Genomic DNA, 15,645 nt, shown 5'->3' with positions numbered 1-15,645 from the left:
TAACCCCAACAGATAAAAGGTTGTTGGTTGTTTGTTTTTTTTTTTTTCTTTGAAATATGCGCTGTGATGTGAGGAAGGATTTTTGCGCTGTAAATAGCAACTCCTTATTTTGCTTTGTGCTCCACTTTAACTGCGAGCTCTGCACGCACCATTTTGGAGGCAAATATTTATAAACTGTCTGAAGCAATGCAGTTTATGACCAGCTTGAAAAACCGCCCCTGCTTCTGCAGAAGCGAGTGTTTACCACGCTGCAGGCTGTTCGACAGAGCATCTTCTCCCGGGTGTTATTTATCCTCCACCCCTTTTCTCTCCCCATCCGTAACAAGTATCAGACAGTTTGAAAAGCCATCTGTGGGCACTGGAGCCAGAATTATTTGGCTGGTCCCTATTTTGAGTAATCCTTCTAATGCTCGGAAAGGCAGGCAACCACTGCAAGAAGCTTTGCTCCGGGCCAGCCGGTGCTGTCCTCCCCCACAGCGCATCAGTCAGACGAGGACGGGAAGCACGGAGACGCTGCACTGCCTTTCGTCCATAGTTCAGCCTAAGCGTCTGTGATCGGTTTCATCTTTTGCACCAGACAAGAGGGGGGAAAAAAAAAAAACCAAAAAAACCCGAAATCAATGAAAATAGTTAATGGTTTGAAGAGAAATCATGAGTAACACTGCTTGGGAGTTTACTACTTTTCACCTGGGGATTCTGCCCCTCTGCTCCGCTCTGCTGAGACCGCACCTGCAGCCCTGCACCCAGCTCGGGGGCTCCCAGCGCCAGAGGGACGTGGAGCTGCTGGAGGGGGTCCAGGGGAGGCCCCAAAAATGATCCGAGGGTGGAGCCCCTCTGCTGCGGGGCCAGGCTGGGGGAGCTGGGGGTGCTCAGCCCGCAGAGGAGGGGGCTGCGGGGAGACCTTGGTGCAGCCTTGCAGCGCTGAAAGGGGGCTTATGAGAAAGATGGGGACAAAATTCTCAGTAGGACCTGTAGTGATATGACAAGGGGTGATGGATTTAAACTGAAGAAGAACAGATTTAGACTGGATATAAGGAAGAAATGTTTTACACTGAGGGTGGTGAGGCACTGGAAGGGGTTGCCCAGAGAGGCGGTGGAGGCCCCATCCCTGGGAACATCCCAGGCCAGGCTGGACGGGGCTCTGAGCACCCTGGGCTGGGTAAAGCTGTCCCTGGCACTGCAGGGGCTGGGCTGGGTGGGCTCTAAAGGTCCCTTCCCACCCAAAGCGTTCCGTGATTCTGTGGTTCTATGATCTGACTTTTTAATTCAAAACAGAAAAGTAAACTAGCAATTTGCTTGCTGAAGGATGAAAAGTTGAAGACGATGGAGGCACCAAACCGCTCAGTGCCACGCATTAACCGTGTGCATCAACCGGGAAAAAAAAAAAAAATCTGAGGCTCTTCAGTGAGGCCTGAAGAAATTCAGTATTTTCTTCTTAGGTAGTTAAAGCCTCCAACTTACTTGCATATTAGCTAAGTTACCACAAGTAATTTTCTTTCTTGATGAATACTCTTAAGGTTTGTCAGACATTAATGAGACGAGACCTGTTGGCCGTCTCCACAGACGACATGTCAAAAAGGAGTAAGAAATTCATTCCCACGTGCTCACAGCCAGCGGGGACAGTACGATCCTTCTGTGATGACCCTCTTTTTTCCCTTCTTTTCCTTCCTGCTCTCCCCAAAACGATGTTGCTCTTTTAAACTGATGCCACCTCTAGTAGCATATTCCCCTGGCAGGGCCAGGTCCAGCTGCCCCTGCAGATAAGATGTTTATGGTACAGATCTGTAAGCCCTGCCATCCTTCACGCTCTGAGGCATTTCCATAAGGAGTGAAAAAGACTATCATATAAATTACTCTGTGTGTTATATTATATATGTGTATAACGTTACATACGTGCCTCCCGCTGAAGCCATGCCTTTGCTTTAATTCTGCTTGCAAAGTGCAGCAAATCAGTTGTAGCGATGCCCGCGAAGACTGTCAGCTCCTTCCCACTTCCCACAAGAGCTCCTCCATCCTCTGACTCGAAAGCTCTGGAAGATCAGCCTTCACCAAGATACTCTGACGCTAACCGGGAATTTTATTCCTTTATACAGGGGTAGTGACGCACGTAACAAGCTTAACAAAAATACGTCCCTCTTCCTAAGGATTTTTATATGACTTAATGGGCATATAACTTCCCTTTGCCTACCGGACGATTTGAAATAATTTAATTCAATTTTGTACTTTCATCTTCCTAGCGCTTCCGAAACGTTCATCCTCAAGAAACGTTCTTTCTTTCTTTACCTGTCTAATAAAAAAGCCAAACATGACACCTGCGTTAGCACCTTGGCATCACTGCATTATTAGTAGGCAGTTAACCTTTCTCCACTTTTCCTTAAATTCGTTTATCTCCGTAATTGATTTCACTCTAGAACATTAGTAACACCTCTAAAACACCTTTTGAATTGTTAAATATTATCAGATAGCTGCAGTGGAGTGCTATACCCATGCACTGTGCAAACAGAAGGCAGAGCAGCATTTTTTGCTTGGGAAAACAGGAAACTCGGAATTTTTCATAGCTAAATCAGTAGTTTGCAGGGAGGCGGTGCCAAACAGCACGATAAGCTGGACACGGCGGTGTATTCAAATTGGCACTCAAAGGAAAATGAATAAACTCCTGCGTTTACATTACAAACTGTCACATGAAGGGATATCATATTGGAGATAAACATTCTCCCATTCTCCTAATAGTCCAAAATTTGCATCTAAAAACATACAGTTATCCAGATACATTACACAGCTCTGGAGCAAGCTCACAATAATGACATCATACCTACGGGTAATAATTTGAAGAGGATGACAGCAAAAGATTGGAAGAAGGGCCATTAATTTAACAGACCTGCTTTGCTAGTAGTTCTTCTCATTTACAGCAGGTGCCCCAAGCACGACCTCTTACAGACTCTTCTGAAGTTAACTAATCGGTCGATCAACCGATGAGTAAGAATTTGTAACGAGATTATTCAGGGCTGCTTTGCTCTCCGATATCAGTACACAGTTTTTCCCACCATCTCCAAAGACGTAGGTCCTCCAGCATAAAAAACCCGCAAGGGCAGGTTATTTTTTTTTTTTTTGACCACAGAGTCTCGCGTCCTTTGCCCAGAAGCAGCAGCTTCCACTTACCCATTAAACGTACAGCCCCGAGGGATGCGGGGTCACAGAAGTGCCAGGGGCCACATGAATATTAGGCAGACTAGTGGTGCATCTTCTCTACCTTGTTCTTTGATAACAGAGGTGGTGAATCCTCATCCAAACGGCCAGGTCCCTTCTTTGCAAACGCACTGATTTTTCCTTTCATGAGCAGCACACGCATGGAGCTTTGCTAATATACAGCAACTTCAGGACGTTTATGAGTTTCCAAAGCCTTAAGGCTGTTTTCTACATAGGCAAGAAAACCATACACTTCTGCCTGGGGAGGTCAGATCTTTTCCCCACTGACAGCTTGAGTTTTCAAGCTATTCTCACTCTAACACAATCGCAAGCATAGGTTATAGGAGGACCTCACCAGCCTCAGAGACGCAGGCTACGCTCATTAAAAAGCCTGCATCGAAACTCCCTGCTGATGAAACCTTGCAAGAAGTAGGGGAAAGAAACTAATGAAAAACACTCTCAACAAACACGTTTTTAGATTACATTGAAATTAATGGCTAAATTCTCCTTTGAAGCAGACTCGCCCTGGTTGTTCTCTGAAGACAAACGAAATTAAGGAATTCAATAAAAGCTGTGGAAGAAAGTAGGATCAAAATCCTATGACAGCAGCACAGTGAAAAAAATTTCTTTATCTACTTTGGAGGTGGCATCTTGTACAGACACCTTGGTGACAAAGTCGCAGGAAATCAGAGTTTATACTTACAGTTGTCCTGGTTGAATGAAAAATTAGGTCTTGAAATACCCAGTAGGGGAAAAAAAAAAAAAAAAGCAGGCACTGAGGCAACACAGCAGAGCACAGAAGGAAAAGATGTAAACCGGCAGTAACCACAAATATAAGTCACAGCAACAGCGTAGAGAAGTGCTGCACTTACGACTAAGATGCTGTAGCATTAAGAAGTCAACCTGTCATTCAACTTGCCTGCTCAAACTCTTCCATGTCCACCTCACCGTCACCATTCAGATCAAACATCTTAAAGGCGATTTCAAAATTCCTCTGGGGAGCTACGTAAAAAAAAAACACCAAAAAAACACACAATAAGAAACAAAGACCAGTTAACAAAGATACAAAAGCTCAATAAAAAAGGCAAAAGTTCAGAATGACTCTAACCAAACACATTTTCCATAATTCTCGCAATTTTAAGAAGAAAATGCAGCTCTCGGGAGCCTCTAGCTACGAGCTACATGATGCTCCTTTTACCAAAGGTCTTGACAAGGAGGTTGGGCAGAGGGGATGTTTCTTGAACAAAATTTATTCCATTTACAGCTAGGAAAAGCACAAACCCAAGACACCGTCTGATATTTCTCATGACAATCAACAGAAAATGACGCTGCAGCCAGAGCTCCAGCCCGCTCCATACGGTGCGACACCAATTTGGGCAGAGGACGTTCCCCCGGCGCTGCAGAGCGCTCTCCGTGCTTTGCGAAGCAGCCGCCGGGTGAGGAGCAGACCTGAACTTTGGGTAATTCTCTTCCAGGCTCAGCTCTTCTCTCACTGTGCAAATTTCAACAAATCATCACCAGCTCTGTCTCAGTCCAGCTCGGACATCGAGATAACACGCGAGCTGGAGCTCACCAGCCGAGACGCACCCGAGCCGGCGTGGCACCTTATTTTTCATTGCATTTAGTCTACGTTGTCACGGTTCGTTTAGCCAGAACTCTGCAAAAGCATCACCTCACAGCAACCCGTCACAGCAAAACCGCGCTCTTTCGGCTGCACCCCAAAGAATTTCAGCACGTTTCCATTTTGGGCTCTGTAACCCGTCGCCATTTAAAGCTACAACATGGTGCCGCAATTTTTTTCCAAATTAAGCTAATATATGAGAACTCATCCCGCTCTGCTACTTCCTAATGCATACCACCTACAGGACTTTTGGTGTTTGCTGGGATTTCTAGGGAATCCTCCAGGCTATAACTAGTGCTTAGGTTGTCATCTGAAATGACCGATTAACACTTAGCCCCTTTTTTTTTGTTCTGAAGATTGCTCTTCGCCACCCAAATCCGGGGGCAGGATGCGGATCACCGGTGAGGCTCATCCCCCTTTAACCTCATCTGTTGCAATCAACTTTTAATATTTCTTGCAGATGCTCAAAAGGTAACGAGTTTCAGCAACCAGCGCTCTGCGTTAAGGCATCTCCCAGGTGGAGGCGGGAGGGGGAGCGCAGAGAGGAATCACTCTGACAAAAATGTATTAATATGGAATTAACTGAACTGGATTTTGTACATTAGTTACAGCTTCCATTTCGGGCCAGGAGACTTTTACATCGTGTCTTCCCCTTGCTATAATAGACCGTAGCACTTTACTGTGAAAAGATTCAGCACACACGTTGATGAGATCACTTTTTCCAGTTGCTTTGTGGCTTAAACAGATGTACGGCAACATTAAACTCGACGGCAGGAACGACCTGTCACTAGCCGCTCGATATATACAGCCCTGCCGTTATCACCTCCGGATTTCCAATTTCCTCCTGCCAATTATTCAGGCTCGAAACTCCAAACACCATGTGCGTAGCGTTGGGTTAATGGTTGGACTGGATGATCTTAAAGGTGGTTGGGCTGGATGATCTTAAAGGTCTTCTCCAACCTAAAATTCGATGATTCTATACGCAACATCTCCTCTAACCACGGCCATGGTGGGTTATTTCATACACAGCCCTGCAGCAGAAGCGATGCCTCCACCCAGCTTCTCCGTCCTGCCGGGATGGGGAGACCTTTGCTCCATCCCTCATCATTCCAGCGTTAGCCGAGAGGCACTCGGGTGGACCAGTCGTCCTCAACACCAGCTTCATAATCTCTTCAACGATGCAATCTAATTAAAGGGGTTTATACAAAAAGCCTCCTCTGCGTCCATCCATCATTTCCAGAGATTAATTCCCCATTTCCTTAAGAGCAACAATATTAAGCGCCTTCCAACTACCCTCCTAACGTTTAAATAAGGCATCCAATTTTATTCACTTTAATTGCACGTCCTGCATGAAAGCCTGGACGCAATTTCCTCCTATTAGCCCCCAAAATCTATGAGGAAAAAGGGGACTACACAAAGCTCAAATTCACTTATGAGATGCTACCAAAAAAAAAAAAAAAAAAAAAAGCAATTTACACATCTCATCTTTCTTCCTCCATTTTCCCTGTCAGGGTAGAATGATGTATATTCTGAGATTAGAAAATTTGTTACCCCTTGTTAAAAATTGGTGTTTGGGGTGTGTGTGTCCCCCCCCCCTTTTCTTTGAGGAAAAATAGAATACCACGTCCCATTTGCACAGACATGGAGTGAACAGAGAAAGCAAGGTACTTAACCTACCCCTCACAAAGGCCATTTCCTTCCTTTCCCTTCTCTAAATACACATTTTCAAGAGCAGTTTATCAAAGCCCCAGAGGAGAACATCACTCGCAAAACTAAAATGAACGGTTTGGCATCAAAAATCTGCAGGGTCAGTATTTTGTAAGGACAGGGAAGGAAAGTGTCCTTAAATTGGCAAATTCAATTACTTCATTCCTTTAGCTAATAAGCGACACAGCTCATTTCTCCCTCCGAACCGCACATCTAACTCCAATTACTCGTAACAACACTTAAATCCAGCAAATGTGAACGCGAGCCAGGGAAACCAGAGGGCACCGAAGACAATTAGCTCATCCCGCTCCTGCTCAGGAAGAAATGGTCATTAAGATGTATGTCCCTGATCTCCGGGCAGCCTGAATTTATTGGTCCCGAGTGAGATGATTTCTGCTTCTCCTCGCGGGTGGGATGTTTCTGACCAGGATTTACGGGGGAAGAGTCGTCCCAACGGCAGCTCATCCCCCCTTGCCCACCCTGTCCCGTTACTCGTGGTTACACCAGCCTGCACAACACCCATCTCTCTTCTTCCTCTTGTACTTCCTTCTTGCAGACCATAAAAGCAGCAGATGCTGCTTTGCTTAGCTCAACTTAGCCTTTTTGCTCCCCCCTCTCCTTTATTCTGCCCCCCAATTTTACCCTTCTTGACTGCAGCTTCTCCCAACTTCCCCGCTGCCTCCGTAATTAAGGTGCCTCAAAATGAACGCAATATTCCTCCTGCAACGGTTATCAAAACCATTTAAAGGACTCTTTGCTTTTAATACGGCGCAATGCCTGTCTTTACAAGGCAAAACCACTTCTGGATTTCCCCAAGTGCTGAGCTGCTCTTCCAGCTCGCTCCGATTTTGTGACCCATCTCCTCGCCATCCTTTTGGACATTATTCAGAATCAAGATTTTTCATTGCAACTGATTTCCCTTGGGCAACGAGTCAGGAAGCAGCCAGAGCAGCCGCAGTTTTTTTTCCTAGCGTTATTTCTAGTCTTTAGGTGTTCGGGAGGATACAACCGCCTCCTAATGATTCCTCCAAATCATTAACACTAGAATCGTTTAGGTTGGAAAAGCCCTTTAAGATCATCCAGTCCAACCATTAACCTACACTACCAAGTCTACGCTAAGCCAATCAAGGGTAGACTAGACTAAACCATGTCTACATGAAAACAGGGTACTGAAGCCCGCACCAATATCAATTCACAAGTTACCTATTCCCTGCTTTGAGATGTATGCAAATATATCTAGAAAGATCAAGTTGGAATTATTCCGTAGATTTATAGTTCCACCAGCTCTACACACCGAGTTGCTTTTTCAACTAACCTGGGAGTTAGTGCAAAGGGCACTTAACATTTTTCTCGACTCGTTTGTTCAAATCAAATATTTGGGAAGAGAAAGGCAATAAGAAAACCACAAGCCACAGGCAGTAGCGTTACAGAGATGAGCAACCTCCACCAGACAGATGGCAAGCAGCAGCACTGACCGCATCGAAAAACCCACCCGATCCATCAGTATAAAGCCCCAGGGAACCTCCGAGGCATTAGAAGGGTTATTAGGCACCTTTAAGCCAATTATATCATTTTTAACTATTTTGAATTATTCACTGGACCAATTTGCAGCACTCAATTGCTCTTTATTGCCATTTACTCTCACCAGAAGCAATGCATTTGGAAAGACAATAAATGCTCACTGATGAGAAAGGCCGCATTTCACTATTTTTGCACGCTCATTTGATCTTCTCTCTCCCCCAAACTCAACGCTCCACGCTTGGAGATACCTCTCAACAAATCTTTCCCTCTGGCTCCTGTTGCAATTCCTGCAGTACATGGCTACAGTCCCCAAAATCAGAGCGTCTGCACCTCAGGCGGAGGTACCGCATTTTTGGAAAACTATTTTGAATATGCATTTGGAAAATAAACATTGCTCCTTTCAGACGTGGTTGAAAATTTCTTGGTCTGAATTTAAACACAAAGAATCTCAGGACTTCAGTATCCACCCTGCGACCCAGTAACTCCCCAAGCAACTCCAGTGTGGGACAAAAGATCAAGAATTCAGCTGGGGAGTTACTTAAAGAAAAAGTAGTCATTAGGAGTTAAATAGACTATGATTGCTTCTTCTCCATCTATCCCAAAATTAAGAATATCTTCATCATGAATACAAAATTAACACAGTCATCCTAGGGTAGAGACAGATTTTCATCTAGAGAGAGGGCACTTCGAGCCTTGCAGCTTTAAATATTTTTTCTTTTCCTTTTTTCAGGGCACAACATTTAAAAAAGCTTACCTTATTCCTCCAGCCAAAGATTAATCACGACTTTTTCCCCCTTAAGTTACACGAATCCGCATGGTCATTATTCTGTCTGACTCTGCCCAGCGGTATTTTAGGCGACAATTTTTTCTGTACGTGTTTGAATTGGAACATTTCTGTCTCAAGGAAAGAATCAGGGTCACAGACCATCTCACCCTTACAAGACCGCAGCCAGCAGCCCAGCACTGGAGTCGAGCTCATTGCAAGCGACTGCACCAGTAAAAGGGAAGAAATAGATGATGCACTTCCACATAATGAGTCTCCGAATGCTGTAATATTTTTTTGAGAACAGTTACAGCCTTATAGGGAAGCAACTATCCATAGAATATAGATGGCTGAGCCCCAGCTGCAACATGTATGGGGGGGGAGGCGGATGACCAACATTAAAATGTCCTAACATTGCACAAATTTTCCTTTCAAATTATTCCACTACTTCAGAAACTAATCCAAATCCCACCAACCTTTTTTTTTTTTGTTTGTTTTAAACTGTTAATCAACCCAAAAATGTAAATAACAGGCAGCTGAAATAACCTAGTCCACAACATGGGAGACTGAGCCACAGTATCATCAGTTCTAAAGGTGAAATATCTTTAAATAGCTAAGGGTTATTTCTTATTACAAGGAAGAATCAGAATTACCTCTGAAATAATACAAATGCATCATTTTAAAACCTAACTATGCAAATCCCACTAAAATACAGACCGAAGCTTTAAAGCGGTCTAACATCCAGAAAATCAAGTTTTCATTTGACTTTCGAATTCCAGTTAAAATCTAAAATATAATGCCGCTTTCACGAGTGGAAAACGGGTCTTTCGCACCTGGTAGAAGTACACCTTTTGCTATTTCTATTGCGGGCACACGTTTGGGGTAGGTGGGTGTTATTTCCCAGCAGCACAAGCCTGGTGCTCCAGCGCAGCTCCACATGCCGGGAAAGGGGTAGGAAATGGCCGATAAGGAACCTGCCACTATGCGAAGTAAAAATACCACCACTACTAATAGTAAGAAAAGCCCTAAACAACCTACACCGAGAGCAACAGAGTTTTTGTCAGCTCCTCACTCTAAATCCGCGCGGGCGGTTCACATGGCTGAACCCAGGCACGTGGATTCAAGCCCTGCTTGAGCACCCAGCTCCAGGATTGCCGAGCGGCATGTGCCCACATTGCTCCGATCCCCCCTTTGGAAAGCTGTACCATGGCAGTGCGCTACCTCCAGACACAGAAATCCACGCCAAGCACGCAGTACGCTTTTCCTTGGAGCGATGTCCCAGATAATGCCATTTTTAATCTTTCTTCTATTCAATCATTTTTAAAAAATTGAAAAAAAAAATACCATTGCTGTTTCACTTTTCTATTTTGTTTGTTAGCTTGTGAACCAAAGAGACTGTGTAATTTCAACACCAAATCCTGTATTTTGGTTTTAACATCAAACGTACACCTCAGTTTCAGAGGTTTGAGAGAATGTGACAGCGCCTGGGTTGGAGTACAAGGCTTACCATTCAACAACTTCTCATCAGTTACCACATGGACACTCAGAGCATTGCTGGAAATCCAGATTCCCTCTTCAACGCCTCTCTGAAACAAGGACCTGGAAACAAGCCATGGAGATGGCAGCTCCAGACGAAGGCCATCAGGAGCTGTGATCTCTCAGGAACGCCCAGGGAAAGAGGACACCCCAAACCTCTGCAGGTTCTGGGATATTGCTATGAGCAACACCAAATTACTCTATTTCTTAATTCTATAGAAACAATCATGAGTAAATTTCTGCAACTTCTCAGTCAGGCTAAGTGCTGCACACAGAATAGCCCTTCCCCACTGCAAATTCGCTGTCCTCCACGATACAGGAGGTTGGTGGAGAACCATCGGCCCATCGCACCATGCAAATGAAAAGGCTGAAGAGATGAACAAAGAAAAACCAAGTGAAGCAGGCGGAGGGGCTGCTAGAGCATCCCATGCCCTAACACCGGTTTTCAAACCGGAGAGGTCAAGCCCTGCTTGGGAAGATCCCAAACTCCCAGTGGAGAGCTGCTAGAGCGTCCCATGCCCTAACATTGGTTTTCAAACCGGAGAGGTCAAGCCCTGCTTGGGAAGATCCCAAACTCCCAATGGAGAGCTGCTAGAGCGTCCCATGCCCTAACATTGGTTTTCAAACCGGAGAGGTCAAGCCCTGCTTGGGAAGATCCCAAACTCCCAGTGGAGAGCTGCTAGAGCGTCCCATGCCCTAACATTGGTTTTCAAACCGGAGAGGTCAAGCCCTGCTTGGGAAGATCCCAAACTCCCAATGGAGAGCTGCTAGAGCATCCCATGCCCTAACACCGGTTTTCAAACCGGAGAGGTCAAGCCCTGCTTGGGAAGATCCCAAACTCCCAGTGGAGAGCTGCTAGAGCATCCCATGCCCTAACATTGGTTTTCAAACCGGAGAGGTCAAGCCCTGCTTGGGAAGATCCCAAACTCCCAATGGAGAGGAGAGCAATCTGTTTCTGGACATTCAGGCATTGAAAACATCCCTGCACCACACAGTGTGGCTGAGACAGACCCATGTATATGCACGTAGGCAAACGGAGGGTCTTGAAAGTTTAGAGTAAAGATAGAATTAGCATGAACAGGACAAACAACAAAAATTTTCCTATAAACTCAAAGCAACCTTGTATTGCCTTCTCTTGAGAAATGAGCCCTATGGCACCTAGTGCCGCTTTGCAGGATTAAAACGCCGCCGCTACGGTGGTGATCTGCTCACGGCAGGGACGAGGCTGAAGACGTTTGTGTCAGCCAGCAACACATACTCCAAGTGACCACAGCACGAACGCCGGAGATCACATCGTCCGCACGCAGCGGTGCAGTAGAGCACGCCGCGCCACCTCCGTCGCAGGGACCTGCGCAGCGCTTGAGATGCGGCCAGAAAGTAATTTCCAGAGCTAGATGGTTTGGGATTTATTTTCTACACAGGGGAAAAAGTTTTAAAAAAAAAAAAAAAAAAAAAAAGGTCAATCTCTGCCAGGTGAAAGTACCCGTAAGGGATGGCAGCACACTGCGCTCTAGAAAGAGCCCGTGGGAGATGGGAGAAGGAGCTGTGGATCTGCTAGAAGAGCCCTGGCAAGAAAATAATTCCTTTGGCTTGAGCCAACGCTGTTTAACCCTCCTTCCAGGAGGAGTAAATCCAGACACAGTGACAGCCCAATTATGGAAACACCACCAACTTACTCTTTTAATGTCCAGCTCCCTTCAGCACCTGTTAATCAAGTAGGCATTAGCGCGCCTGGACAACAGACCGCGTTTGCGCAGAAACTGCAGGCGCTGATGATGGAGAAGCTCTTTCTTCCCTTCCTCCACCTGTTCTGCAAGTCCAAAATCAAAAACCTCTTTGGTTTAAGAAAGTAAAGACATTGCTTCCCTATAATATTTGAAGGACCCAGGAGAAATCCCATCGACATTTTGCTTAGCCTGCCCTTTGCTACCTCTGCCCCAAAAACACGGGGAGCAGCTGAAGCAACCAAAAAAACCACGGGGTATCCTCAAGGACACTCAGCTCTCGTTGCCTTTAATAGCAGGCTGTCCTTCTGAAGCAGTTAAATGCTATTTTATTAGCCTTTGTAAAAATACATTTTCACAGAAACACAGCCACTGACGAGAACAGACAGTGCTAGAGCAATAAATCACTTGTAAATAAAATACGGTGACAGACTTCATTTTCTGGGCAATATGCAAACAGCTCCCTGCGAGCAACACAGAGATGAAGCCTCCAGCCCTCTCTCCTCCTCTCCCTCCCCGGCAGCTGCCACGCAGCCCGTGTTTCAGAGGATCCAACTGAAGCGAGCTGCAGCTGCAAAGACGAATTAAATGAAAAGCTTTGGCAAGCACTCTCAAAGCCTGGCGGTGTTTTTGGTGGAGCCAGGGAGACGGGCAGGAGCCGTCTCGGCTGACGCGCTGGGCACGACGCTCCCGAGGAGCACGGTAACACAAAGCCTTTGGGGTTTCTTGTTTTCAGAGGCCATCACTGATTGGTTTTGAGTTCAATAAGCCAGGACCAGACCGCGGTTGATCTCTCCCCATCGCTTCTGAGCGCAGCGGAGGAGCACCTCTCCCTCCTGCCTCCTATCCCCAGACCCGATCTCACGCTCCCCTTCTGAGTATCCGGCTTCAGCGCTCCATGCACCACCTTCCTTTCTCAATATTTAGTGGCTTTTAGCTATTTGATGTAATCCACAGCTCGCTCTTGTCCAGATACCTTCTTGTCTGGATACCTTCTTCTTGGGTTATTTAAGCAACACAGTGAGAAAACCAATATTGAACTGTCAGGTTTCAGATGTACTTTCCTCATTCTATTTTATTTATTTCCCAGGGAAAAAAAATAATCAGGAACTACTGGATTCCTGCAAGGTAACATTCACTAGTAGATTAAACCAGTGTGGCATAACAGTCAATTTTCTATCTAGCCACAGGACAAGGCTGGTATGGGAGTTTTATTTTTATAAAAGCAAATGCTTTAAAAATGAAATGAAAACTCTTCCTCTGAGGAATCACCATTTGACAGTAGCTCCAGAGACGTTCCTCCATCTTCAATAACCGTTTAGCAAAATACCTAAAACTCAGCCTAGAAGTCCTGGAACACTTTTCTCTTCTCTCATTTTTTATTTTTCCTTTTGGAAAGCTCCTGCCTTGCCCACCCTTCACATTGTTCTTCAAAGCACGCACCACCCAATTTTGTCTCCTCTTGTTAGTCTGATTCCCCAGTAATTGCGAACACATTTAAAAGCCCAAGAATGAGAGAAAAAACCCCCATCCCTCCCTCCCTCATAACCCTCCAAAACAAGGCTGGTGGCTACTCTTAACCCAGGGTGGTCCCTTTTCTTTTATTCTCATGACAAAGAATTTAAAGCAAAGGAAGAACAATTTCTCTTACTGCCGCCTGTGGAAGCACATGAAATTAATTTTACGCCCTGCGCACTTGATTAGGGGGTTGTTCACCACCAGCACAGCCATAAAGCCAAGGGCACGAGTGTTTTCTAAACCACATTCAGTAACGTGACACTATAGGTTTGAGAGTTCGTTGTCATCTGTGGAGACTCAGGTGAAAAGCCCTTGCTACACAAGTGAAAATACCTTAGATAATTTCAGCACAGGCTAGACTAACATAAAAAAGGAACGGCAAAAGTCTTAAGAGTCAGTTCTGAGACTCAGTCAAACAAAAAAGCAGATTAAAATCATAAAACAAATTCCCTGGCTTGAGCTAGATTTATCTCTCGGTGTTTGTTTTCGCAACGTGAAGGTCACGTACACGTCTTCCTCTACCACACCCATTTGACATCAAACAAGACCTTGAACATTGCTTTGCCCCGGTAACAGATCCTCTGAAATGCCGTGTGCAGCAAACGACGAGCTGCCTCTTTCATTTGTCTGTGTTAGAGCATGCAAGAACATGGGGAAAAAAAATAAAGCACCTGTTACTTGTACAAAACATCAGTGAATTACCCAGATGACTCCCTGAACAGCACAGAGCAGGTCGCAATGGGGGTCTACAATCAACTGGGAAGTGTCCAGCTTTTTAATTCCTGTAATCAGGTCACCGTGAAACAGACACTTACAAGATTAGATGGCCAAGTTTTCACTCCTTTTTTTTTTTTTGAAAGTCTAAAAATACGATGTCTCAAGTTCATTTGGACAGCGGCATTTTCCCCATTACCCCACATTTTCTAATGGGGCTGAAAAACCAAAATTTCTGTTGACTTTCCTGTGTGTCACGCCGCACCTTCCAAGCGGCTAGAGGAGCTCTGCAAATGAGGTTTTGAGCTTGCTTTCCCCATGAAGAAAGTCTAGAAATGCCATTTGGCATTACCAAAGGCTTCAGTTTCACTGTTTCTTGCCAGCAAAGCAAACTTTTTAAGTGCCAGCCCCTCAAGTGCAGAAGACTTTGCTGGAACAGGTTAGCAGATCACAGAAATACCACAAATGCAAGTCAAGTGCAGCAGGGTGAAAAGACAGAAGGTATCTAATGATACTTGTTGAAATGTAAGCGGCTTAACTTCTCTCCTCATTGGATTACCTCACGCACAAGCCTGAGCTTACCCAAGGGAAGATACGGCTGGACAAGAGAGTTTCAACAGCCTTGTAACCAGTGAAGAGCTGGAAAGCAATATTAATCCAAACACAAGAATATGATACGAACACAACTCAAGAACACACCTCCATTTACAGTTTTGAACAGCAGATCGAATGACTCATTCAAAAAAACGTTGCCGCATTTTGAAATAAGTCTTCAGAAGTCATCGATCTGCTCATCGTTCTGAACCATTCGAAGCTAAGCCTAAACCAGATGAAGCAATAGCAATTATTCACTCGAGTTTTAAGCAATCAAGAATTCCTTTTAGGGGAACGACAACAATAGCAAACTCAATGCTTGTCAGCCTTCACACATAAAAAAAGCAGTAATTGCAGAGAAAAAAAAAAACCCTATACTTACTGGAAAGGACTGTCGTGAGGAAGATGTAGTCGGAGAACGAAATGAGTCCACATTCTCCAAGCGCATAAAATATGCTGTCTTCATCGGCAAACTTCTCTCGCTCCTGGGATAACTTCTATTGATTCATCCGACCCATACCCCAAAAAAGAGAAAACAAAGCAATCGATTAAATAGAGACACGGAAGGCTTTCTTTGTATCCTTAGCACCAGCAACGCATTCCATGTACACACACCCCGACTACCTCCATTCGCATTCAGTGGACCTTTTCCAGCCTTCAAATCTGTCAGAGATGCTCTGCAAGTTCCGTGCTTCCCCATCTCAAATCAGGGGTAAGGAATCGCACAATGTAATTAGCTGGTTTAGCCTAGCTGAAATACA

At 45.1% G+C, this 15,645-nt stretch overlaps 1 protein-coding gene across 2 annotated transcripts in view; it reads right to left on the bottom strand.

Moving 5' to 3' along the window:
* Nucleotides 1-15,645, bottom strand: part of MICU1 (mitochondrial calcium uptake 1) — a 116,221-nt gene that overhangs the window by 39,468 nt on the left and 61,108 nt on the right. For both annotated transcript variants that reach the window (XM_075717732.1, XM_075717731.1), the window contains 2 exons: nucleotides 15,267-15,381; nucleotides 4,106-4,188 (listed from right to left, as the gene is read on the bottom strand). In XM_075717732.1, the coding sequence (XP_075573847.1) occupies nucleotides 4,106-4,188; nucleotides 15,267-15,381 (198 nt within the window). The remainder of the gene's footprint in view (nucleotides 1-4,105; nucleotides 4,189-15,266; nucleotides 15,382-15,645) is intronic.

Source organism: Pelecanus crispus, chromosome 10 (genome assembly GCF_030463565.1).
Source record: "Pelecanus crispus isolate bPelCri1 chromosome 10, bPelCri1.pri, whole genome shotgun sequence".
Classification (NCBI taxonomy): domain Eukaryota; kingdom Metazoa; phylum Chordata; class Aves; order Pelecaniformes; family Pelecanidae; genus Pelecanus; species Pelecanus crispus.
This window is presented reverse-complemented; position numbering and strand designations above follow the sequence as displayed.